Source organism: Macaca nemestrina, chromosome 11, assembly GCF_043159975.1.
Source record: "Macaca nemestrina isolate mMacNem1 chromosome 11, mMacNem.hap1, whole genome shotgun sequence".
In the NCBI taxonomy this organism is placed as follows: Eukaryota; Metazoa; Chordata; class Mammalia; order Primates; family Cercopithecidae; genus Macaca; species Macaca nemestrina.
The window spans coordinates 3,377,644-3,405,329 of record NC_092135.1 but is presented as its reverse complement, the minus strand read 5'-3'; the positions used below and the strand labels follow the sequence as shown (position 1 = coordinate 3,405,329).

The 27,686-nt window shown below is 39.2% G+C and overlaps 1 protein-coding gene across 7 annotated transcripts in view; it reads right to left on the bottom strand.

The window, feature by feature from the left end:
- Window positions 1-27,686, bottom strand: part of LOC105492424 (interacts with SUPT6H, CTD assembly factor 1) — a 46,598-nt gene continuing 18,912 nt past the window's right edge. For 3 of the 7 annotated variants that reach the window (XM_011759511.3, XM_011759513.3, XM_071072528.1), the window contains 12 exons: window positions 23,098-24,166; window positions 21,839-22,028; window positions 21,266-21,323; window positions 16,862-16,959; window positions 14,762-14,912; window positions 13,627-13,709; window positions 12,024-12,153; window positions 10,688-10,805; window positions 8,529-8,640; window positions 7,867-7,923; window positions 5,232-5,343; window positions 1-366 (listed from right to left, as the gene is read on the bottom strand). In XM_011759511.3, coding sequence (XP_011757813.2) covers window positions 235-366; window positions 5,232-5,343; window positions 7,867-7,923; window positions 8,529-8,640; window positions 10,688-10,805; window positions 12,024-12,153; window positions 13,627-13,709; window positions 14,762-14,912; window positions 16,862-16,959; window positions 21,266-21,323; window positions 21,839-22,028; window positions 23,098-24,166 — 2,310 coding nt within the window. In that variant the 3' untranslated portion in view covers window positions 1-234. Of the gene's footprint in view, window positions 367-4,557; window positions 4,718-5,231; window positions 5,344-7,866; window positions 7,924-8,514; window positions 8,641-10,687; window positions 10,806-12,023; window positions 12,154-13,626; window positions 13,710-14,761; window positions 14,913-16,861; window positions 16,960-21,265; window positions 21,324-21,838; window positions 22,029-23,097; window positions 24,167-27,686 lie in introns of all 7 variants that reach the window. The other 4 variants (XM_071072527.1, XM_011759512.3, XM_071072526.1 and 1 more) reach the window with 4 other exon arrangements.

Genomic DNA, 27,686 nt, shown 5'->3' with positions numbered 1-27,686 from the left:
TGAGAATGAAATTTTATTGTGTAAAGTTTATAGAAGTATGACTAGTATTCCTCTGTACAAAGTACACAACAAACAGTTTTAAATATAACTGAGAGAAATGCGAGTCCTATGACAACATTTGATACACACGGAACCATTGACAGACACACTAAAAATGTTTTAAAATATCTTCTTTCTCCAAAGAGTCCATTGCGCATTTCTCAGAGTAGAGACGGGGACACATTCCAGGCAAGGTCACAATGGCATTTTGTTGCCCTCAATGCTGATTTTCACTGCGTGGGCAGATCTGCTTTTTTTCCTGATATCTGTGAACTTTCTCATCTGTTTATCCAGTCGACTGATACCCTTCTTGGAGGTCGCCTGAAACTAAGAGTGAGGGAAAAATTAAAGAGCAAACTACTGAAATACATAAGTCTAGTTTTGTCTTTCATCTTCTTATAACTGAAAGTTAGCAACCAGAAGAGCTCCTAGCTCTAGAATAACCAGAAGGTGTGTTGATGACCTCAAGAACAGAGCCTACAGACTGTTCTAATAGTATAATAAGAAACGCATATTAAACTCTCAACGAAGAATAATTCTGTTGTCTGTGCTTTATTTTTAATTTTGCTGCAGTCCATGGAGGTCTCCTAGATGGGAGAAAGGGGGGGAAACAAACTATGATTCTCCGTATTCCATCATGTACATTACATTTTAACTGCATGCTTCTCCCTTTCGAAGACCAAATGTGGAGCTAACCACTTGACATACACTTTCAAACAGTGCTGGCATAGAAAAGAATGACCTAAAACAAAGTCAAGTCAGCTGAGAAAAAGCCTTAAGCGTAATAAATGAGGTTAGATGATTAGTAAAGTGAACCCCTAAGTGTGGGAGATCTTGAGTTTTTAGACTTGGGGTGAATCCCTGCTCTGATGCAGTGACTTCTGTGGCCCTGGGCAAAGCACACCCATGGTAGGTCCTCTTTCCAGAACTGCTGAGAGAAGGAAATGAGATAGTGATGTCAGATCCAAGCACAGAGGCTGAGCACATATAGTCAGTGTACAAAATAGTAGGAGCTATTACTATTTTACTATTTTACTACTTCACAAGCAACTAGATTACATTAAGTATACTTGACACAAAAAGAATATTAAGTCTTTACCCACTTGCCCTTTATGTTTAAAGGTTTGGTTTGGGGGCTATTTTATATTGAAAATACTGTCTTGCAAAGATGTGGTCTCCAAGAAACTGCCATCTTTTAGAAATGCTAGAAAGGTTTGCCGACTCTGTTGTAAAACAATTTAGATGTTTAAGAATGGTGAGTGCTTAAAAAGAGATGGGTTGGCCGGGCGCGGTGGCTCAAGCCTGTAATCCCAGCACTTTGGGAGGCCGAGACGGGCGGATCACGAGGTCAGGAGATCGAGACCATCCTGGCTAACACGGTGAAACCCCGTCTCTACTAAAAAATACAAAAAACTAGCCGGGCAAGGTGGCAGGCGCCTGTAGTCCCAGCTACTGGGGAGGCTGAGGCAGGAGAATGGCGTAAACCCAGGAGGCGGAGCTTGCAGTGAGCTGAGATCCGGCCACTGCACTCCAGCCTGGGCGACAGAGCGAGACTCCGTCTCAAAAAAAAAAAAGAGATGGGTTTTTCTAATTCTTCTCCCCATACGTTTACTACTGAATCACCTCTGAAACTCAATTCAAAAGAATGCTAAAATAAGGTGGGGCCTGGGAGACAGAGACACTCTGGGGTCAATACCAGCCTGGTGAGCTTCTTTTCTGTCCGGTAGCCTTCCAAATCTTATCCTACCTCTGGACCCAGCCTCAACCCCAACATGAAGCCAGCTGAGCACTAGGCAAGGAACTTGAGGTCATTCTTGATGAAGAGCCATGTTGACCTATCTTTCTAGGAATATCTCAATTCAAATATTACTCTGTATCAGTCTCAATACTTGGTATTAGTACTCTGAGTAAGCATAAAAAGTGTCAGATGAGAAAGAGCTATGCCACCATCGCACTATCTCCCGGATCTCCTGGACAGTCTCATATATCTGACTTCCTTTCAGAGGATGTGCCGTGATCTTAGTACTTGTACTCGGTCAACATCGGAAGCTTTACCTGCTCAAATCTCTGCCAACTACACAATTCCCAGCAGCTCCACACACTAATTGGACTCTCCTTCGCCTACTCCCAGGACCCTCACTAACTGTCTAAGCCCTGATGGATCCATCTAGCCTCAGCAATCAGGACACACCCGGACCAGTGGGTTACAAAATACATGACTGGTAGTTGCAGATGCCTAGTTACCCCAAGTTTGAAAAGACAGACCATAGTACCTCACACACCGAGTTCAATGATCTCCCTCCAGATTCATCAAGGGAACACTACACTTCCTTAGAAAGTCAGAGTGTGTGCTACACTGCTTCACCAGAACAAGACCAAAAGCAGCTTCAATTATGGCACAACTGTGTGAAGCCACAATGCGAAATCACTCAAGAATGCTTACTCAAATGGATTTTTACCATGGTAAATAAAAAACCCAACAAGGTATAAAAGAATATGATCACAATGTCTCTTGGGGAAAAAACAAACAAACAAACAAAAACCCAGTAATATTGTCTATGCATACATATAAAAAAAAAAGACATAATCTAAAATGTTAACGTTAAGTTGAAGTGGTATTACACATGGCACTAATTTTGTCTGTTTTCTGTATTTTTAAAAGTTCATGAAAAAATAGCCATTGCTTTTGTCATTTTACTGTTATTTAAAAAGTATTCCATGGAGTAAATGAACATATAAAAAATACAATGTAGCACAGGTTACTACATTATTTAGGAGTAAAAAATCAGAAACCATAAAGGAATGAATAAACACATTATATTCACGGCCGGGCATGGTGGCTCCCGCCCGTAAGGCCAGAGGATCGCTTGAGACCAGCTTGAACAAGATGGTGAGACCATCTCTACAAAGAAATAAAATACGTAATAAAAAAAAAACAAATTATAATTTGGTCATTTTCTGTGGGTGTGTACGTGTGTGTGTGTGTGTGTGTGTGTGTATTTTTTTTTTTCTTTCTAGAGATAGGGTCTCATTCTGTTGCCCAGGCTGGAGTGCAACGGCAGGATTCTAGCTCACTGCAGCCTCAAACTCCTGGGCTCAAGTGATTCTCCCACCTCACCCTCCCAAGAAGCTAGGACTACAGGTGCATGCCACCATGCCTGGCTAATTTTTTAATTTTTGGTAGAGATGGAGTCTTGCTATGTTGTCCAGGCTGATATTTAGTATAATTTTAATTAATGTCATCAGTAGAAAAAAAGACAACAAATATGTCAAACTGCTTTTGAATGCTAGGACCGTGAATAATTTTTCTCTTAGTACCTAAAAATTTTCTATAATTATAAAAACTAAGTTCAAGGCATATCTGGAAATACATTTAAAACCTCAAATTGTTGGCCAAGCACGGTGGCTCACGCCTTAATCCCAGCACTTTGGGAGGCCGAGGCAGGCAGATCACTAGGTCAGGAGATTGAGACCATCCTGGCTAACACAGTGAAACCCCATCTCTACCAAAAATACAAAAAATTAGCTGGGCGTGGTGGCGGGCCAGCTGCTTGGGAGGCTGAGGCAGAAGAATGGTGTGAACCCAGGAGGCGGAGCTTGCAGTGAGCAGAGATCGCGCCACTGCACTCCAGCCTGGGCGACAGAACAAGACTCGTCTCGAAAAAGGACAGAAGGGCAAAAAAGAAATGGGTGCAGGGGACATGGAGAGGTGGTCAGGGACATGGATATGGGCACAAGTAAGAAAGAAGAAAAGGAGAGAGAGGAGGAAGTTCTTGGCACAGAACTAGTCCTTCTCTACCCTTGATTTATTCTCAAGAAATAAGAAAGTATATTTTGTTTTGATAGTCACTTAACAGCAACATGAACTGGCAGGTAGGAGAGTGGAGTCAGTGGAAACAGCTGCCAAAGCAGGGGTCATGGAGAAGCACAAAAGGCAGGCAACACACAGACTGTATGTACTCCACAACAAAGGTGCCACTATTAATCTCAAAGCACAGCGGATCAGTGAGTCGGGCTTATGAACATTCCAAAGTCTTTTTCATTTGTGACCACATTGTGAGTATGGGTTAATCAAATTCATCTCCTAAATATTTAGTGTAAGGCTTTATGCAATGAGTCCTCAAATGCATGTTGCTGAGCCACTGACAGCAGGAAAACAAGCTACTTCCCACCGAGAAGCCGCTAACCAGTTTACAGCCTGTAACACATATCACTGTAATTCTGGGTCCTAACAAAAACCTTTTTCATAAAAATGGGTACCAGTCAGGAAGACCCAAATGCATATTAGGGAAGTAATTATCTATTAGTCTCTAGGATACTGATAAAGAAAGGGGCTTCCATGTCAAAATTTCTAAATATTCAAGAGGCCTTGCATAGCCCAAGGTGCCTGTTAGGGTCATTATTTCGAAACTAAAAGCAGACGCGGCCTCTTCTGATTCAGAAAGCACACACACACACGTTTCACTCTGACTGCTGACAATTCAAGCCCATGCACAGTACATGCTTCCTTGGGAATACCTCTCGTGTACACACTCTGGCAGGGCCAGGCCTACAGGGGCATCCTGTTGCCTTCAATGCTGAACTTGACAGCACGATGCACTTTGCTGAGTCGTTTCTGTTCTGCAAATCGCCTCTTATGCTTTTCCAATCGGCTTAGGCCCTTTTTAAGAATACCAGGCTAGAGGCAGTAGTTTGATTGGAGAATAAAAAGAGATTACGGAGAAACACTGAAGATCTACTGAGCAGTATTTACAGTGATAACAGAGTAAGCATCTACCCTAATTACTGCCAACGGAATTGCTTAAACTGTCTAAGAGAAAGGGAGAGGTAGGTCTGCTGAAGCATGTAAGCTCTGTTTCTCATGGTTATTAAAAAAAAAAATTCACTGTATCAGAATACACCAGGTTTCAATTTCAAGCCTCACTTGAAGGGATTAATAAAAACAAACTTCTCTACCTGATAATGTTGCATTAGGTCTGAAGAAAAGTTCATCAGCAATAAACTTTAATCCTGGGTAAGACTTTTCCTTTCTCTATTGCTCAATTTGTGGTTTGGCTAGATAAGCGACCAGAAAACAGTCCTCTCTGAATCAGACAAGCCTTAAGAGCTACAAGGGTTATTAACGCATGAAGTAAAGAGTAAAATAGTAATCTGCAGGTGAGATCCACCTTGCCGATCCTCCACTTGCTTACCCTGGATGACTCCATTTCCACATTCCATTTGGGCCTGACCACATAGTCCTTGTTTGAGGGCATTGGGACCCTTGCCCGGGCACAGAATCCAGGATCTCCAGGTCTAAGAGCCCTGAAAAAGGGAAGAGGAAGAGCATGTTGCTTATGTGGCCAACCACACTGGGGCACACAGGCCATTTCGCACTACTGTTTCTACATCCACCCATCCAGCTGCAATGTTCGAAACTGCTCTGCTCCCCACCTCAGGTCACCCAATCCACCCTCTTGCCGCCTCTCAGCTAGCCTGTCACCACACACACTCCAGTGTGCATTCCTTGCTTCTCTTCCAAAGCCAACTTGCTCTGCATCTGCATGAATCATTTTCTCCTCTCCTCAGCTTCAGATATACTCATGCCCCTCTGCCTTCCAAGGCTAGTCCCACCAGCATGAATCCCCTTTTCTCTTGTCTAGTGGAGTCACTCATGAGTTCACTTGTGAGATGAGGAACTGTGAAGAACTGAGTCGTCAAATGACCCCCCAAAACTCTCAGTATGCCCATAAAGTAGTTTTTCAATATACAACTCCTACAGTAATTTTTAATGTTTATTTTTGTAAAAATCTTTTGAAGATAATTACAGATTCAAATGAAGTTGTAAGAAATGATACAGAGAGAGATCCAATGTCTCTCCCAATAGTAACAACTTGCAAATCTACAGTATAGTATCACAACCAGGATACTGATGTTGATACAGTACACAGATCTCATTTACACTTCCCCAGTTTCACTTGCACTCATTTATGTGTATGTATTTAGTTCTATGCAAATCCATGGGCAACCATGCTAGACTAAAATAAGATTACTAACCTTCCAAAGTAAAGCCTATCTATAGATGCCTGGGCATTCAAACCATTCAGCCTTTAGGTAACTAGTAAAGAGCGGATCTATGTGTGTCTATTGGGGATGGGGAGAGAAGGGTAAAAAATTCTCAATTGTTTCTATTCTCTTGTACAGTTTACCGCATTTTTAACCTTAGACTTTTTTTTTCTTTTTTTTGAGACAGAGTCTCGCTCTGTTGCCCAGGCTAGAGTGCAGTGGCATGATCTGAGCTCATGCAAGCTCCGCCTCCCAGGTTTGTGCCATTCTCCTGCCTCAGCCTCCCAAGTAGCTGGGACTACAGGTGCCGCCACCACGTCCAGCTAATTTTTTGTATTTTTAGTACAGATGGGGTTTCTCCATGTTAGCCAGGATGGTCTCGATCTCCTGACCTCCTGATCCGCCTGCCTCAGCCTCCCAAAGTGTTGGGATTATAGGCGTGAGCCACCGTGCCCAGCCAACCTTAAATTTTTATAACCTTCATATACGTATGAACAGGTTAATTGGCTTGCCAAGAAAATTCCCTGTAACTCTTACTTTCCTTCTGAAGCACGGCCTCATCATCAACTTCCTTCTAAAACAAACTTGCTTCCTCTGGCTCATCCCTTATTCTCCTCTTGCAATCTGGATGCTGCCTGACTACCAACTCACCTGCACAAAGCCCTCTGCAGCACCTGCCACTGGCCCATGCTTTTGCCATTGCCACCTCCAGCTCAGCCTCATTCCCCTCCAGGCTCTGCTCCAACACATAGGACCACAGCTGCTCATTCACCTTCACTGGCTACTCTGCCTGGCTATGCCCCCTTTCAAAATGGTTTAGTTCATTTCTTACTCTATACTTTCTTGACTGAACAATCTTTTCTATGGAGAGAACCATCAAATCTAGGTCTCTAGCCCAAACATCTCTTTACAAGTTCTAGACCCATAATATTTATAGGACTATCTCATTGGGCATCTCACATTTAATATGCTCAAAAGAGAACTTGCCTGTTTCCTCAAATCCACTTCTCCCTCCATTTTGGTGAAAGGTAATGACACTGTCTCAGCACTTAGGTTAAAATTTTGGCTGAAGTCTTTAACTCTAGACATCTTCTCTCCCACGAAGTCACCAACATATGACAGCTTTGCCTCTGCAGTATCTTCTCACCCCTCTGTTCCCCCACTACCACCTCTGTTTAGCTGTACCACTGCCTCAGTCCCACTGCCCTCCAACCCATCTTACACGATGCCATTGGCATCAGCATCCTAAATCAGATCAAACCAGATGGCTTCACATCCAGTCTCAAAAACTTTCTGTGGAATCACAAGGCATGCAAAAATTCCTCATCTTGATTCAAAGCCCTTCACTGGTCTATTATTTCCAACCTTATCAGGCCCCATACTACTGTCCAACCCCTTCAGTCTACTTGTCATTCCAAACACAGACCTGGCACACTTACCCCATGGCTTTACCAAAGACCTCCCCCCTTTGCCTATCATCCTTGTAAAGACTTATACTTTTTGAGAGCATAGACTATTTTTAATTTGTTTTTAAATTCTCAGATCACAACAAGGAATCTAGCACTTAGTAAGCAGCAAAAAAATCTTTGAATGAAGTATTTTCTCAATTTTCCTTACATCCCCAGAGTACCCAATACAATGCTTTGTAGATACTAAACGTTAAAATGAAAGTCACCTCCAGTGAATGAGAACATAACATCATTTCATTTACTACTTTTCTTAAAGCAGCAAACGGAAATTCTCTACATAGTCTAGGAAGAAGACTTAACATTAAAACCTTACTTCTCCTCTCCTGTCAGCACCTTTTCCAGGTCTCTTCTGGGTGTCTGACCACCAGTGCTGGAAAAAAAGTAAACAAGGAGATACCAGGAATATTAGAACCTAATATTGCTCAGAAAAAGAGCAAAAGAGCAAACTAAATATCAAACTTAGACCATAACTATTAATAGCTCTTTTACGATGGATCAGGGAAAATAACTCCTAATCTTTAAAAAGTACTACTCATTTTAGTATTCATCTGCATAACAGGTTTCCTTGTGGGTGAGCCGTAATTGCCATATTTGTAACTAATGACCCTGTCCTCCTAGATGCAACTGTATGTCCACTATATTGATACAAACCAAACCTATAACATTTTTTATTCTAGGAACTCAGAAATGGGACCCAGAAAGTTGTTTTCTGCAGGTGGCTGGAACACAAGCAATCAGTACCGTTAAAGAGGCTCTGTTCCAACAAACTGACCCAGAAAGGTCTGGTTAGGAGGACAGGACCCTGACTATACACTATCACATTTAAACTAAAAGGATATTGTGCATTATGTAGATATATCAAGCTGAGAGGAAAGGAAATTCTATCATCTTGCAGGTTTCCTAATGATCTTACTTAAAACTGAGTTACTACAACAATAACATGTATTCCACTTACTCATACCTGTTCCCTCATACCTGTTCATTCTTCGTCGTTGAGGCATCTGTTCTAGATCTCTCTGCTCCCTTTCTTCTCTTGTCATTCCTTTGTAGTTGGAGGTAAGACCAAATATAGGCCTAGACCACTCATCTGTAGTAAGAAAAAAATCAATTATTTTGCCCATAAAATTGCATTTCCTCTACCATTTTTTTTCAAATAATTGCACCCTAGTGTGAGGGGATATTCTAGACATTTAGAATATTCTTTCCTTGAAGAGCCCATTATTTCAGAAGAATTTATAGGATAAACAAAGCAAAATGCCAGTATCGTGACTAACTCTGGCTGATTCAGAAAATTTAATGTAAAAGATCACCACAGAGATTTAAAGAAAGTAACATGTGACACACTTTGATAGTCAACAATTAGCTGGATTGACATTTCATAAAAGACATTTATTTAAAATTTTTATTTATTTTAAAAGGTAAACTAATTTCTAAGTTTACTGGAAATACAAAGTCTTGAAATTCTGCTTTCTTATCCTAACCCAAAACAAGCTCCCTCACCACTACCTTACAAAATGGTCTATATCTGTAAAAACTACAGTTTAACAGTATGGATGGAGACTCTGTACTTCATTAAGTCTAATGTAGCTGCTACAATGACCATGAAAGAAAGTACATGCCACTGTTCAGTCAGTCAAAGTCCAGGAGCCAACTGATGCCTTTGTTCTGAGACATAATGTAGCTTACCGCTACATTTAATACACTATACAAATAAGAAAGGACCTTTATAGACCGAACATGGGTGCTGTCACACAAAGAAGGAAGCAGGGGTTCTCAGGGGTCTACAATCTTTTAAAATCGCCCCACTGACCCCACTTATGGATTCAGAATCACCGCTGTAGTGAGTCATGGACACCAGTAGGGATAGTCTGCTTTTCTCAGTCTGGGGCAAAAAAAAGAAAGTCGCAAACCCACTGCATAAAAGCACCAAAAGTTTCTCACTTAACAGGCGGTAAACTGCAGACTACTAACAAGATCAAAGACAGTAGTATATCTCTGTTTTATAGAAGAAATTTACATTTCTCTAAAAGCTTTTGACAAACTTAGCAATTCAAAAGAAAAATAATTATTATATTCAAATGTAGTAGTTACTTTTTCAATCTAGCCTTGAAATTCTTAAAATTCCTTTTCAACATGGAGCATAGGAAGAGTTAAGAAGGATAACAAAAATGAACACGGGTTTCATTCTTAAAACTGAATAATTTCACAAACAATATGCTTGATCACATAAATTTTGGTTTAGACTTCTCTGGATTTCTCTGGCATCATTAAATAAGAACGTGCAAAAAGGTTCTGGAGACCAATGTGCAAGCAACAACAACAACGGGGGCTGCTTCTTGAGTACTTACTATGTGCCAGGCACCATGCTTTAGACACAACCTCTCATTTAATCTTTAAAGTCACCCAGAAGAAAACACATAATTATCTCAATTTTACAGAGCACAAATCACTCGCTAAGGAAACGCAGTAAGGTAGGTGGTGGATTCATGATCTGAATCCAGGTAATATCAACACCACAGCCTGCAATCTAAACCCTCTCTCTCCATGCTCTCAACCCATGACTAGAAAACGCATACTTTTTACTTGCGATTTTTTTTTTTTTTTTTTTTTTGGAGACTGAGTCTTACTCTTGTTGCCCAGGCTGGAGTGCAGTGGCGTGATCTCGGCTCAGTGCAAGCTCCACCTCCCGGGTTCCAGTGATTCTCCTGCCTCAGCCTCCCATGTAGCTGGGACTACAGGTGCGTGCCACCTCGCTCGGCTAATTTTTTGTATTTTTAGTAGAGACGGGGTTTCACCGTGTTAGCCAGGATGGTCTTGATCTCCTGACCTTGTGATCCACCCACCTCAGCCTCCAAAGTGCTGGGATTACAGGCATTAAGCCACTGCACCCAGCCTTACTTGCTATTTTTAATAATGAATAGTATACTTAATTATACTTAGAAGGTTTGTTTTGTTTTGTTTTTTTAAAGTCTAAAAGAAAAGGCTGGTGCCTGTAAGAAGCTATTCAAAAATTTCTATTCCACTTTACTGACTCATTCAAAACAAATACTAGTAAAAATACAGCTTTTATATATACGCATCTCTCTCTTATCTACAGACATAAACACAACAAACGAAAAGGAAAATTTACATACTGATTAATTTCCCTGCCATGTCCTTGTTGGACCTTGATTCCTTGGGGTGTTTATAGAGATACATCACTGCTCGTCCAATCCCACTATGCTTCAGGGTCTCCTGGCTCACACTAGGCAGCTGGGGAACATAAACACATACACACACATTAATCACTCAGAAGCTGGGGGTCTTGCTAATCTATACTAGAGACCTGGCGCCTTCACAATAGTACAAATAAAAAATTCCATTTTCAGGATCCACAGAAATAGAGCACAAAGATAACTTTGTGTCCACATCAAAAGTTCAGAGTTCAGGTCGGGCACGGTGGCTCACGCTTGTAATCCCAGCACTTTGGGAGGCTGAGGCGGGTGGATCACCTGAGGTCAGGAGTTCAAGACCAGCCTGGCCAACATGTGGTGAAACCCCATCTCTACTAAAAATACAAAAAGTGGCCGGGTGTGGTGGTGGCTGCCTGTAATCCCAGCTACTCGGGAGGCTGAGGCAGGAGAATCGCTTGAACCTAGGAGGCAGAGGTTGCAGTGAGCCGAGATCGTGCCACTGTACTCCAGCCTGGGAACCAGAAGCGAAACTCCATCTCAAAAACAAAACAAAACAAAACAAAAACAAACAAAAAAAACAACAACAAAAAAGGTTGAGAGTTCAGTATTACAGCTGAGTTGAAGTAAAACCCAACAATGTGAGAAAGTATGAACTAAGCATACTTAGAGGTTAGCAGTTTAATACAGGAGCCAGCATAGGCCTCAGAATCCAACAGACCTAAGACTGAACCCAAACACAGCCACCTTCTAGCTATGTGACCTTGACAAGTCATTTAACTTCTCTGAATCTAATTCCCTCATCTGTAAAATGGAAATACTACACCTACCTTGTCAGTTTACTGTGAGGAAGAAACGAACCATTACATATATAAAGCACCTGGCACAGTGCGTGGCATAGGAGACTCCTTGGGAATTGCTTCAGAAGTTAAATAGCTCAACCAAGGTGTCACAACTACGTAAGGTGGCCCAGCTCAAGGTTCAAATGCAGGTTCCTACGACTCTGAATTTGGTGTTCATTCTACGCCGCATCTCCCCAGAACTTGCCCACTACTGCACTACTCCTCTCAGACACATCACAGCTGCTCTAAGATCTTTCCCTTCAATGCAATAGTCATATGAAGTTTTATAAGTCTTCCCTTTCACGCTCATTTTACTAGATATGTTCCTTTTTTCCAACCCCTCTTCGGGCAGGCTGTAGCAGAGAGAACACACACAAACACTGTAAACTACACAGGTTATGACCACACAGGCCACAATAGATAATTAATAAAGAACAGTCAGATGATCTGCCTCTAACCTCTTGCAGGATCTTCAGCAGCTCCTCCCGGATCTTGAGTGCAGGCAAGCTCCTGTCTGGTAGGGGTGAGAGCCATTCTTTGATGGCAGACATCACACCGCTGTCAATGAATGTTTCTTTAAGGTCCTGCCTGCAGTAATAAGAAGAATTTTTAAAAATTCCGTGAACCTTGGTTCTACTGTATCTTCTGACTTTTCTTACATATTTAGTGATGTTTCTAAAAATTGCTTTAAAAAAGTTATTCATATAAATTTGGTATTTACTGAACACCATTCTGGTTTCAAAAGCAGTGTGACATTTAGTTCTTATCTTCCAGAAACGCATATACCTGACAAAAAATGATTTGCTGAAAACAAAACAAACTCAAGTTACACAAGATAAATTAATGCTGATATGAATGGTACAGACAGTAAGAACAATTAACTCCAATCATTTCAACTAAAAAAAAAAACGTTCAATCTATCGAAATAGTGATTATTGAAAAATTGTACATGGTGGCGAACCCAGAATTGCTATTCTCTGCAGGACACCAATGAGACTAGCACTCTACTGGCAGGACAAAAAACAAACAAACAAACACAAAACACCCTCAGTAAAATAATACTTAAATTCCATTTTATGTACTAGAATCATTTATGTTAATAGAAAACAAGACATTATATACAAAAAAACCTGCCACAGATAGTTTTCCCTGTTAGAATAGAGGGAGAAATTTTCTGGTTACAGATGCTCTAGGCCACGCTGGTGGTGGCTCACTGATGCACCAATACATTTCCTCAGTCATCAAAAGCAGGCTATGGCTTAGTTCAAAGGGAAAGCAAGGTTGCTCAGAAATATGAGCAAATCGGGGCCCGGCGTGGTGACTCACACCTGTAATCCCATTCCAGTACTTTGACTTTCGGGTGTAGAGACAGGAAGATCACCTGAGCCCAGGAGTTCGAGACCAGCCTGGGCAACACAGCAAGATCCTGTCTCTAATTAAAAAACAAACAAACAAAAAAAAAGCAAATCAATGAAAAAAGTTAGAAACAAGGATCTACTCAAAAAGGGCATCATTACTTCAGAAGGACCAATAATTGTGACACATTAGAGTCATATAAGCCTTGGACAATGCAGCCTTCAGGTAGGGTCTTCCAAGATTTTCTGTTTTCCATCACACGGAGAAACAAACGTAATTTTACCAGACCAAAAACTGCCTATAAAGAACAAAATTAGTGGCCAGGTGCAGTGGCTCCTGTCTGTAATTCCAGCACTTTGGGAGGATGAGGTGGGAGGATTACTTAAGCCCAGGAGTTCAAGACAAGCCTGGGCAACATAGCAAGAGCCTGTCTCTACCAAAAAACAAAAACAAAAACACACAAAATCAGTAGTTTCCAAGTTTTTCTTTCATTAGTATCAATTTTTTATTTGTTCTGTTTGCACCAGGCATCAAGGTTTAATAAAAGTTTATGAAGAAATATAATTTAGGAAATTTTATTCATTATCTTTCTGTGAACTGATAGAAGGCTATCATTATTTAGTATTCCTAGAACACCAGTACATCATTTGAATTATCATTCCATGAAAAAGTAAAAAGACATTTTAAAGAAAACAAAACACTTACTTCTTAAGGTGCATAACTACAGTAGGCAGTAAAGTTAATTTTTTCAGTGCCGGCTTTTTTTGATTGTTCAACTGTCTGTCTTCCTATTCAGAAAAAAATAAAGATTTTTTTTTAAAAACAGTACTCATTGTTAATATTGAATTCACTGTAATTCTGAACCTTAAAATAAAATAACAGTTTTTCAAAGAAACAATTTTTCCTATAAGAAAGAGTAACTTAAGAATGGATCTTTTGCAGAGCACCAAGCTCTGTATCTATGTCAGTCAAACCCACAAAACTATTAGAATTGCCTTTAACAACTACAAGTTGAAAGAAACCATTTTAAGTTAGAATATTAGCATGATTGTCAAGTTTTCAGAGTTCATTAAAGGTACAAATTACAACTGGGAAATTTTGGTTTATGATACTAGGAACAATTTTCCAGGTGTGAGGTTATATGATATTGGAATATACTATATCAAAGAAGAGTTTCAGTATTTACTTGGGCAGTTTTTCCTATTTTTTTTTTAGTTATGAAAAATTTCAAATTCTACAAATACAGAATGTAGAATAATATGCCTGTTGCATACATTTCAACAATTAAATACACACAACTAGTCTTCTTTTAGCTACTTTCCTCCATTCTTGAATTGTTTTGAAAGAAATGCTAGCCACAGATCATTGAATCCACTGCTGAACTCTCAGTAAGTGTCTCCAAAAGATCTGAAGTTGTTTTTTAAACATACTACTGGGCCAATTTTTGTAAGTTGAGCAGATTTTTACAATGCAATGGAAGAAGCCATGTCTTGATCAGGAGCAAGAGAACAACACATGAATTTGTAACACCTTTAATATATGAAGAAACTAAACTTTGTGGTGAACTAGCCACATCTGAGAACAAAACCATGCCCCATGAAACTAGCAAAGCCATTCACCTAAAACGTTTCATTTTACTGAATATTTCATCTTTTCACTTTTTCTAAACACGTGACTAAAAAATTAAAATATTTCCATGATTAAAATTTAGAACAGTAAATGCTTTATTACAAAAAGCAAAGCATCTTAACTGTCGTTTAAGGGTTAAGCATCAAAAAAAAGGCATCCAATAAACTCAGTGGGAGGAAAAGAAGGTGAACCTAGAAGCAACACAACTCACCTCAGCAGCTTCGTTCATCTTGACGATCATGGCGCTCACGACGTCGTCTGCGTCACTAATAAAGGTGCCACCATCACGGTTCCGTCTGCGCTTGCCACTCATGCTCTTTTTTCGCTGCAACATCATCTCAAAATCCGACAGAAAGTCCATACTAAAGCAGTAAACAAAAGCAAGTGAAATACAAGTTGTCTTTTAAATACACATTTACTTTCACCACAATTAAGAACACCAAATTTCTTAATTCTAACTCAATGAAGTGCTACCTTCTTTTAAAAGTGCAAGTACAGTCATGCGCCGCATAACGATGTTTCGGTCAATGACGAACTGCGAATACGACGGTGGCCATCCAGTAAGCTAAGGTTAACTTTTTATTGAAGAAAAAAAATATTTTTTGTGAATTTAGTGTAGCCTAAGTGTACAGTGTTTATAAAGCCTATAGGAGTGTACAGTAATGTCCCCGGCCTCCACATTCACTCACCACTCACCCAGACCAAATTCCAGTCCTGCTTTCATTCATGGCCAGTGCCTTAAACAGGCGTACCATATTTTATCTCACACACACACACATATATTTTAAAGAGTTGGGGTGTTGCTCTGTCACCCAGGCTGGAGTGCAGTGGCACAATCCTAGTTTACCGTAGCCTCAAACGCCTGGGCTCATCCTTCTACTTTAGCCTCCTGAATAGTTGAGACTACAGGCCCATACCACCATGCCCGGTTAATTTTTTAAATGTTTTGTAGAGACAGGGACTCACTATATGTCACCCAGGCTTGTCTTGAACTCCTGACCTCAAGTGATCCTCCTGCCTCAGCCTCCCAAAATGTTGAGATTACAGGCATAAGCCACCACGCCCAACTATACTGTATTTTAACTGTACCTCTTCTATGTTTAGATACACAAATACCATCGTGTTACCACTGCCTACAGCATTCAGTACAGTAACATGCTGCACAGGTTTGTACCCTAGGAGCAATAGGCTTTACCATACAGCCGAGGTGGGTAGTAGGCAATACCATGTAGGTTTGTATAATACTATGATGTTCATACAACAGCAAAATCACCTAATGACACATTTTTCAGAATATATCCTGTTAAGCGACGCATGACTGTACTTACAACTTGCTATTAAAAGAACAGTTGATCCTAGACTTTATGTTCAATTCCTGTACTACCCTGTCATATATACACATGTAAATCACTAATAGCCCGGAACTTCTCATGCACTATATCCACACTTGCATCTATCGGTTTGAGAAAGTACATTTTAAGTTCCAATTGAGGGGACTCATTCAGCTTTAGTGGCACTGCCCTTTCTTGGACTAGGAAGGTGTTCATTATCTGAATGCTGTTGTCTTATACATCATGAGCAGAAAAAATGAAAAATAAGCTGCCGCTTTTCAGTGATAAGAAGTATAACTCTCAAAACATAATGAGAGATACACATGGAAATCTATAGGCTTGCTAAGCGCCTCAAACCTTTATGGCTTTCTTCAGAATCATTCCACTTAAAAAAGAGGAAGTTATTTTCTGCCACTATCATATCAATTCAATTTCCAGAAGTACTACCAGACTCATTCGGTTTAATTACTGCATGCCGCTAGGAATTCAAAATGAAACTACTTTTTAAAAACATCTTTACAACTGGAAAGAGTAACTAATCCTTGTATTACTGTATAACATCTTTTAAGATATCAGATTTTTCTGAACATAGATTCCAACTAGCTCAACAAAAGTAAGTGAAATATGGTCAAGTAATATTTTGTAGTTAAGATGTTAGACTTACTTCCCCTGCCCCATAAAATCAGCTTTTCTCTCAAAAAGGTATTTTTAAAATTAGGTTATTTTTCATAAGAGTTTATTTGGTGAACCATAAATTAAGTCTGGTGCCATATAAATACAACTCCACAAAGAAAGACATCTAAGCACAGGCTAAATGAAAACAAGTAACAACAGCAGGTAATTCACTGACAACACCGTAAATGGAGAAAAACAGGAATAGATCCACTCCTAAACTTAATCGGGAACCAAAATGAAAATTTAATAGTCTCTACCTTGATTTTTTAACTTCTCTTTAACAAATTCCTTAAAAACAAACTTACTGTTTTCCTCTCTTTATGTTATCATCAGAATCTGAATCTTCTGCTTCTTTTACCTGTGTTTCACTTTTTTCTTCTTCCAGATCTTCTTGGTTAAAACCCTAAATGCAAAATTATCACAACCTCCTTACAGATTTTCTTCTGTATTAAGTGTTCTTAGTATTTTGCATTTTTAAATTCATTCATTCACAAAGAACAAAAATTCAATAGATATCAATAGGTACATAACAAAAGGTCCCTCTCCAGCCACTAGTGTTACTAGGTTTCTTGCATTTCCTTCCAGAAACAGTGTACGTTTATATAAGCACTTCTACACACACTTCGCATCCTCTCTTGTTATACAAATGGAAGCATACTATTCAGAGTGGGTACGGATAATGCTCTGCATGTTCCAGATTTAAGAAAAGAATCTAGAGGCCAATGCATGTCAGTACTAAGTCTTGTCATTTTTTTCAAGGCTTTAGACTATTTCACAATATGGCTGTAACTATGATTTGTTCACTTATTTGCCTAGTCACATTTAGTTTTACGCATTTGAAATTGCGAAATATTTGCCAAACTGTATTCCATAGAGGTTATACCAATTATCTCACCAGCAAGCATGAGGACTCCTGTTCCCCTACGTCCTCACTACTATAGCAGGCTATCAAACATTGATATCCACACCAATCTCTGGACGGAAAAACAAATCTCAGGGTAGTTTTATTTGCATTTTCTTACTATGGGGGTAACGTTGGGCATTTTTTCACGTTTACAAAGCCATGTGTCATTCTTTCCCTGTGAACTCTGAATATCCTATGCGCATTTTTTGCTGGACTGTTCATCTTTTTATCACTATGTAAAATCTCTTTGAAAATTAGATATAGCCCTCTACAAGTGACAAGAACTATACAATCCCCACATTTGTACAGTTTTTGTTTATGCTAATATTTGCCAGGCATAACTTTTCATTTTTATGTAAATGAAATGGCCAGTCTTTTCTTTATGGCGTCTACCTTTTGTGTTACACTTAGAGGCTTTCTCAGTGGTTCACCTAGTATATTGTTTTTCTCACTGAACTGAAACTATAACCAAGTTGATGTTAAGTCTCCAAAGTAGTAAGTATACCTTATTCTTACAATATGGTGCTTAACTAAGTATGAGCTCCATGAAGGCAGTGTCCAAGCAGTCTCTGAAACATTTGTTGAATCAATTCTTCCTTTATATTTTCCTTAGGTTTACTTTCTTATTTCACTATTGTCCTGAATTTGATTCTAAATTCATCTACCTTCACTCTCTATTGCATTGGTTAAAAATAAGTATTGCTTTTTTAACCCAAGAACTATTTAAGCAGGCTTTAAGTTTCTGAGTGGCAAACAGATTGGAAAATATATACAGACACTTGATATATGACAAAGATGGCACTACAGAATAGTAGGAAAGGATGATCTTTTCAATAAATGGTGCTGGGTCAACTGGATACTCCAAATAAGGAAAAAAATCTTAACTTTTACCTCGTATCACATACGAAACCAATTTTAGGTGAATTATACAATTAAATGTGAAAGACTGAATAATCAAGCTTCTAGAAGGTAACTTGTATCTTCATGACCTTGGGGACAGGCAAAAATTCTTAGGCAGAATTCAGTTTTCACCATAAAGAAAAAGATTGGTAAATTTGATCCTATGTTAAAATTAAGCACTTTTGTTCATCAGAAGACTCCATGTTAAAGGAATGAATTTAAGATATTCTAAAAAAATTTAAAAGTTAAAAATTTTTTTTAAAAAAGACTCCATTAAGAAAGTGAAAAAGAAGTAACAAAATGAAAGGTATTTTTAACATTCATAACTGCCAAAAATGATTATATCTGGATTATATAGAGACTCGTCCCTGTTTTTTTCGGTCTGCTTCCTCTGTCAGTTACATTTCTCTTACATTATGGATTTGTCCATTTGTCTCTTTTCAGTTCTATCAATTTTTGATTTTTATGTGTGCATATATAAAGTCATGTTATTAGGTGCAAACAATTTTAAAATCTTTTTATCGATATAAAGTGACCTCTTTATCTCAAGTACTTTTTTTTTTTTACCTTAATGTCTACCTCCCTCTTTTAAAATATTATAGATACCACACCAGTTTTCTTTTGGTCCATGTTTACATGAAGTCCCTTTTCATGTACCTTTATTTTCAGCTTTACCTTCTGTTTCAGACAAATCTCTTGAAAACAGTATTTGGCTGGTTTTTAAGATCCTGTCTGGCAATTGTTGTCCTTTAACTGGAACATTCAGTATTTACATTTAATTTAATTTCTGATATTATCAAAATTTAAATCCACTGTTTTACCATGTAATACTTTCTACTTTCTAACTGTCCCTTGTCCTATCGTTCTTTTCCTTTCCTGCTCATTTTCGACTGATTAGCTCTAGTTGTTCCATTTTTTCCCCCCTCTATTAGTTTAGAAATTACGCATTCCATTTTAGTCTTTTTAGTGGTCACTCTAGAAACTACAACACGCACCCTAACTTATCAGTTTACTAATGTACGTTCATAGACATTCGCAAAGGCCTGCGAGCACTTCAATTCCACGTATGCTCCCAATTCACTGCTGTCATGTTTTCATTTTATATATATTCCACATTAAACACATTTCATTTTGTATAGTCAATACTCATTTAGACTTATACACATACTTTTGTTGCTCTTTTCTCCCTCCTGCATCTCTAACCTTCCATCTGAGATCATTCTTTCTTGCATTTCTTTCCTTCTGTATTTCCTTCAGCTGGTACATTGTTAATTAATTCCCTCCTTATTTCATCTTCATTCCTGGAAAGTATTTTGGCTAAATTTAACGAAATTCTAGGTTTGCCATTAGTAGATTCTATTGTTTCTGTTGTGAAGTCAGCTGTTAGTCTAATCGTTACTTTTCTGAATGTATTTTTTTTCCTGTGGCTTTTACACTTTCCTATTTTCGTTGGTTTCTTGCAGTTTTATTATGATGTAGTTAGGTGTAGATTTCTTTTTGTTTATCTTCCTTGCAATGTGTAGAACTTCTAGAATCTATGGTTTAGGTAACATTTCTTTTTAAAATACTGCTTCTGCTATACATGTAATTTTCCCTCTCCTTTCATTATTCCAGTATTTGTAAAAACTTTTCATATATAGTCTATGTCTTTTACTTTTTTCTATAACAGTATATTTCAAAGCTTCATTCTAGATCCCTCCTTCTAACCTATCTTCCAGTTCACTAATTTTATTTTCAAGTATGTCTAATCTGTTGTTAAACTCAACCACTAAGTTTTCTGTTTTTTTTCTTCCCTCCTGCCCTGTTTTTCTTTTCAAACAGGACCTCACTATTTTGCCCTGGCTGGTTTCGAACTTCTGGGCTCCAACTACCCTCCCAGTTACCCGCCGAGTAACTGGGACTACCAGCTACTTGCACCTACCTGTCCACCAAGTTTTTAATTTCAGTTACTGTATTTTTATAGTTCTAAATTTCTACTTGGTTCTTTTCCAAATTTGCCTTCTCCTTTTTAAATTGTTTGCTCTGACATCTTTAATCTTGTTTCTTATCTCCCTGAACATATTTAAGGTGATATCTAAAATTCCTATATCTAGAGCTCTAAGTCTATTTCTATTGTCTGTCATTACTAGTTTCCTTTTAATGTTATTTTTGTATATTGTACTGTATATATGAAAAACTTAAACCACTGTCATCTTATTTCTGAGACTGAGGTTCTCTAGTCTGCCAGAAGATTCAAAGATGGCTTAAAATCTGAGCAAAGGCTATTTTACTTCCCCCTGAACCCAATGGTGCTGCTCTCTGAAGTCTCAATCCAGAGTATGGGGTTTACAAAGCCCCCTAACCTCAATAGGCCTCGAATTCTAAATTTTACCCCCAAGTCTTGAGGCTGTCAAAAATATGAGTAGCCTCTTGGCCTGACAGGTAAACACCCCCACAGAAAAAGCACTTCTAAACACTGAGTTACCACTTTAGGTTTCTCTTGGCTTAGTAATTCTTTGCTACTTTGTTCCTAGATAATGAGCAGATTTCTGTATATTTTGTCTAGCTTTCCTAGTTGTGCTTGGCAGAAGGGTTAGCGCAATCACCCAGAATGCCGTTGTGAAAATCGGAAGTTCCCCAATTACTGTGAATCTTGCCCTTTAGCATTATTAAGTGCCTTTCTTTGTCTCAATGTGTCCCTTCCCCCTTAATTCAATTTTGCCCACTAGCTTCCTTTTATGCCTTTGTATATACCCGCTCATTTTACTTCCTGAATCCCTCTTCTAGATTTTTCTCCTGAATACATCGCAAAGATGTTTTTCTCTTGAATACATCCTACTTATTAGAATCATCTATAATTACATCACTGCCATAAAAACAACAAAAAAAGCACAGCCAAAGAGGAAATTTTCCATCTTATACTTACTGTAAATTCTTCTTCCTCTTCATCACCAGATTCTCCAAATATGTCTGCAATAAGATTTCTAGAAAGTAGACAAATATAAAAACATTCATTTGCTTTCTTCTCATTTGCATAGGAACCATTTTTTAAAAAATAGAATTTACATACAGTAAAATGTGCAGATCTTCAGTGTCCAGTTCAATGAGTTTTAACAAACGTATACACTCATGTAACCAGCACCCTATACACTCATGTAGCCTCCCGAGAAAGTTCTCTCATGGCCCCTTCTAGCTGGTCCCCTAATTTCAACATCCTAGAGACAACTGCCACCTTGACTTCCAACACCACAGATAAATTTCGCCTACTGAACTTCATGTAAATGGAATCACATATGTCCTCTTTGCTTTCTTTCATTTAACATGTTAATTCTGAGATGAATTCTGAGATTCACCCACATTGTAGTGTGTTCAGTTCAGGAACTAAAATACTAAATCCCCAAAGACATGCAATTAGGCAGGACATATTGTATTACAACACAGACCCCTCTGTACTGCCTAGTTAAGAACCCCCAAAAACTCATGTTACACTGTCACTTACTCTTCTTCATTGCCTGACTCACTGTCACTCCCAAACAGATCCTTCTCTTCATTTTTCTTATCAGACAATTCTTTCCCAGCTTCTTCCTCACTGTCAGATGCTATGGTCTTCTCTCTTTTGCCTGACTTGTCTGATACAGCATCACTGTCAGAGTCATCTGCATCAGAGACAACACGGCTCTTCTTTGCTGCTGTTGAAAAGAAAATCATCATTAATTTTATCATGGTCATTGTATTACCAAGCATAACAGATGCTTTAAAATGGCAGTATGTGGCAAAAAAAAAAAAAAAAAATCTCAATCAAAGGGCCTCCTGACACATGGTTTAGAATTTTTAAAATAACTAAATGGCTCATTTAGAGTCATCTTACAAATTTTCTGTTATTTTACTTAAGAAAAAGTGGCCAAAAGATGAAGAAAGATATCATCAACGTAAAAGCAGTCACCTTTCCTTTTGGGGAATCAAGAAAATTAAAACTAGATTGACGGGCAAAATTGGCATCCTTTCTATGCTGCCTAGTAGCAACTGAACTAAAAAGGACTACATATTTCTTTCTAGGAATAGTCTCCACGTTCCTCTATCATTGCTGGTCAGTTTCAAATTTCCCATCTTCCTTAACAAATCGGCAACATGTCTGGTACCTTTTCCTTCTCCTATAAGAAATGTCAGGTTATAATGAAATATGTCTTTTCCAAAGATAAGTTTCATAAAAAAGTAAACAAGTAAAACTTACTATCTGTGAAAATGGAGTCTTAGGTAGCGGCGGAGACTGAAACACTCCAGAGAGAGATGGTGTCTCTAAATAGAATCCCCTCAAAGTTTCCCTGTATCTGAATATTCAACAAGGTTTAACAACCGTGGGAGCTCAGTTACTGATTGGATGGGATCTAGTGAACTAAGTGTCAAAGAGACCCGCAGCTCACACTGAATACAGTTAGGGGTTTTCACATAAACATTTTTCTTTGAAACATTACCTCTTCCAGTTTAAAACAAAGTCTGAGTATTTTATATTCCTATTGACATGCGGTTTATCACTTTGAGGCAGTCAGAGATTAATACATGCTAACAGAACTCAAAGGAAACTTACTATTAAGCTTAGCTAATGATAACCAGGGGAAATGAGTGTCCTAGTGATATTTTAGAATATTAAGCTGAGTAACAGACTACAGATCTGACATACCAAGAGGATACACCGTTCCACAGTTACAAGCTCACACAATGAATAAAGCCACTGATAAACAGCCCGAGGTAGTTCCTTACATGCTTTCTCTCCATCCTCACTATCGGAAAGCACCGCCGCCTTTCTCTTCGCTACTTTCTCCTCCTCGCCCTCTTTCTCATCTTCATCACTGTCCAGTTTTTGCTTTTTGGGTTCTTCCTCCTCACTATCAGAACTGTGAAACTTTTTTCTGTCCATATGGCTGTCTGAGTGGAAGGAGTCATTCTGCATTTCTGTATCCTCTCCCTTATTCTCCCTGTCGCTGTCATCATCTGACTCTGGCTTCTGTTTGTGTCTGGACGCATCCTCAGTTTCTGAGTCACTGGCAGGTCCCTTCCGAGGCCCCTCGCTCTCAGAGTCACTGACTCGGGGTTTGGGTAGCTCCTCGTTTTCAGAATCACTGGCCTGGTTCCTTGGGGGATCCTCACTTTCCGAATCACTGATTCGGGGTTTGGGAAGCTCTTCATTTTCTGAGTCAGTGGCCTGGTGCCTCGGAGGGTCCTCACTTTCGGAGTCACTGATACGAGGTTTGGGAAGCTCCTCGTTTTCAGAGTCACTGGCCTGGTGCCTGGGGGGTTCCTCACTTTCCGAATCACTGACCTGAGGTTTAGGAAGCTCCTCACTTTCAGAATCACTCATTCGAGGTTTGGGAGGCTCCTCATTTTCGGAGTCACTGGCTTGGTGCCTTGGGGGTTCCTCACTCTCAGAGTCACTGATTTGAGGTTTTAGAGCACCTTCTGTTTCAGAGTCACTAGCAGGACTCTTCTGGAGCTCCTCAATCTCAGAATCACTGGCGGGGTGCTTCCCAACATCTTCATTTTCTGAGTCACTTGCATGCCCATTAAGAAGCTCCTCATTTTCAGAGTCACTCCCAGGCAATTTCCTGGTCTCTTCACTCTCAGAGTCGCTCCCGTGCTGATTGACATCCTCATTTTCAGAATCGCTTGCGGGAGGCTCTGCACGTTCCTCAGATTCAGAGTCGCTGTCCTTTTGCCTATGAAGGTCCTCACTTTCAGAGTCACTAGCATTAAGATTTATGGGCTCATCATTCTCAGAGTCTGTCACATGATGTCCTTTGGTGAGGCCATCTTCTCGATCACTAGGTTCATTCTGAAAAACAAAGTGAAAAAAAATTAGGAAAGTGCAAACAAACAAAAAACCCTTTAATAGTAAAACATTAAATTTTTTCAGTGATTTTTTTTTTTTTTTTTTGAGACAGAGTCTCGCTCTATTGCTGGAGTGCAGTGGCGCGGTCTTGGCTCACTGCAAGCTCTGCCTCCTGGGTTCACGCCATTCTCCTGCCTCAGCCTCCCAAGTAGCTGGGACTACAGGCGCCCGCCACCACGCCCGGCTAATTTTTTGTATTTTTAGTAGAGACGGGGTTTCACCGTGGTCTCGATCGCCTGACCTCATGATCCGCCCGCCTTGGCCTCCCGAAGTGCTGGGATTACAGGCACGAGCCACCGCACCCGGCCAATTTTTTAAAATATGAGAATATGTGCACCTAAATGGAGAATTCTTGTCCTATACCTATATAGAAATACCCCTACAGAAAGCCAATCTGTGAAATGGTTTTATCTGGATCCCCGAATGGGGAAATATAACCAGCCTTCATTAAAACAACTTTGTAAAGCATGCTCTCAGATTACTATAGAAAACTGACTGTGAAGAGCCAGATTTTTTTTTTTTTAAAAGGCGAATTTTCTCATACATACTTCTGTTTTGTAAAAATATAACTAGGCCAGACGTGGTGGCTCACACCTGTAATCTCAGCACTTTGGGAGGCCGAGGTGGTGGATCACCTGAGGTCAAGAGTTCGAGACCAACCCGGCCAACATGGTGAAACTCTGTCTCTACTAAAAATACAAAAATTAGCTGAGCATGGTGGTGGGCACCTGTAATCCCAGCTACTAAGGAGGCTGAGGCAAGGAGAACTGCTTGAACCTGGGAGGCAGAGGTTGCAGTGAGCTGAGATTGTGCCATTGCACTCCAGTCTGGGTGACAGAGTGAGACTCTGTCAAAAATAAAAATAAAAATAAATAAATAACTCCATTTTTCAAAGAAATACTAGCAAACATGTAACCAAGTTCTTTTACATAGACATATTCTTGGGTTTTATAAGGTTAAAATTATTTTATTTATTTTTTTGAGACGGAGTCTCGCTCTGTCACCCAGGCTGGAGTGCAGTGGCCAGATCTCAGCTCACTGCAAGCTCCGCCTCCCGGGTTTACACCATTCTCCTGCCTCAGCCTCCCGAGTAGCTAGGACTACAGGCGCCTGCCACCTCGCCCGGCTAGTTTTTTGTATTTTTTAGTAGAGACGGGGTTTCACCGTGTCAGCCAGGATGGTCTCGATCTCCTGAACTCGTGATCCGCCCGTCTTGGCCTCCCAAAGTGCTGGGATTACAGGCTTGAGCCACTGCACCCAGCCAAGGTTAAAATTATTTAAGGGAAAAGAAACTATAAAATTTAATTTTATTTAAAGGGTCAAATAACATATGGGCACCTTCTCCCAAGATAATTTAAGCAAACAAAGAAAGGAGGAGTTAGCATTTCCTAAGTAGCCAGTAAGAGCCAATACCACAATAGGCTCTCTCCTATGGTACTTCTCATGATAACAAAATTGAGGCTTACAGTAGTCATGGTCCTGTGTTTAGTAACCCTAGAAATAAGAAAGCTTAAGTTTTAGGGAGAACGTGATTCATCTAACTACACCAACACATAATGTTACTTGAAATAATTACTCTGAAAACATGCTCTGGGGCACAAACTTGATATGTGCATATTATAGCTATGATTTTTAAAATGCAGAGGAAAAATATACAAAATTAAACATGCCAAAATACTAACAAGTGTTTTAGGATCCAGTGAATTTTGTCCCCATCTGGTAGCTCAACTTTAAATAAAATGGTAACAATATTCTAGCTTAAAAAGTGAAAGTATTTCCATGTTTGGGTATTCCCTCTAAAAATTTACTGAGCCAAATATTTGTTAGATACATGACTGAAGCTATGTGAACCTACCACAGACTATTTTCAAGGGACCAAAGAGCCTTTAAATAATACCTATGGCCAACATCATGCTATGAAACCGTTAAGTGACAAGATAATTCTTGTCAATGACAGGATAAATGGCATGAAAATGTTCTCATAAAACCCATACTTTTACTAACCCAAGTATGCTGTGTCTACAAATTCAAAAATAATATGAAAAATTATAAAATAAGCCTACAAGGCAAATGTTTGAAGAGTTTTTAAAATATTTTATCACCATTATGGTAGCACAGCATTGCAAAGAAAGAGTCAATGCTATACACAGTCACTGAAATATAGCACATTCAGAAACGTTTCCAAAACCATAAACTTTTCAAAATCCCTAAATACATTTTCTTGAGTTCTCACCGGGCACTCAGCACAGTACTGTATTGGATTCCTTGTCAGTCACAAGCTCTATTATCCCACTGAAACAGGCACTTATCTATTAAAACGGTATTAGGACTCGAGAGATATCATAGAATCTTACAATTACAGTACAATACTCTGTATGTTGCCTAAAGTTTACTTTAGCCATACTTCATAATTTAAAAGAATGCAGATGGAAAATTGAACTATCTAGATTGTAAGCTCTAGGAAGGCAGACATATTTTGGTTTGTTTTCCTGAGGTATCCTCAGAGTGCAGAATGCTCTCCAGTACATACACACACTAGGTAGAGTTTGAGCATTCCTAATCTGAAAATTCAGACAACTCCAAAATCTGAAACTTTTTGAGCACTGACATGATATCACAAGTGGAAAATTCCAAACATAAGCACCTAATACAAACTTTGTTTCATGTGAAAAATTATTTAATATAATGTATAAAATTACCTTCGAGCTATAAGATAAATGAATTTCGTGTTTAGACGTGGGTTCCATTGCCAAAATAGCTCACTACGTATAAGCAAATATTCCAAAACTCGAAAAAATTCTAAATCCAAAACACTTCTGATTCCAAGCATTTTGGATAAGGGATACTCAATGTGTATTTGTTAAATTAGTAATAAAGGCGTTAAGTGGGAATAACATAAGATGAGGAAAAATTAATCCAACAAGAATGTATTTCATGTCTACTATGTGCAAGACGCCAAGACACTAGGCTGAGTATGTCTCAGGGCCTGACCTTACGAGTTGCTAATGAGGAGCCAGCCAAGCACACCGTAACAGTATAGTGTAACATGCACTATTCACAAAGTACGATATTTCAAAAGTGCACTGGAAGTGCATCTATATGAAACTGAGCTGCAAAAAAAAAGGTGTGCAGACAGTGAGCCAAGATGGCACCATTACACTCCAGACTGGGTGACAGAGTGAGACTCCATCTCAAAAAAAAAAAAAAAAAAAAAAAAAAGGTGTGCAGACAACAGGCGTGTTTGCATGGAGTTTGTGATGGCTGAGTTAAGATGGGAGGGTGGGGAGAGGCATACAGTGCCAGCAGAGGCAATTAAAGCAGAAGGCAAAAAGGAAAATTGCAATTGGCTTTTGGAATGCTCTCCATGACAAACCCATCACATAACTCTAAGGCCATGTCTATGTGTGACTTCATTTATTTTAGTTGAAACAACAGAAATCATCTCTAGCTAAGTCCCAAAAAA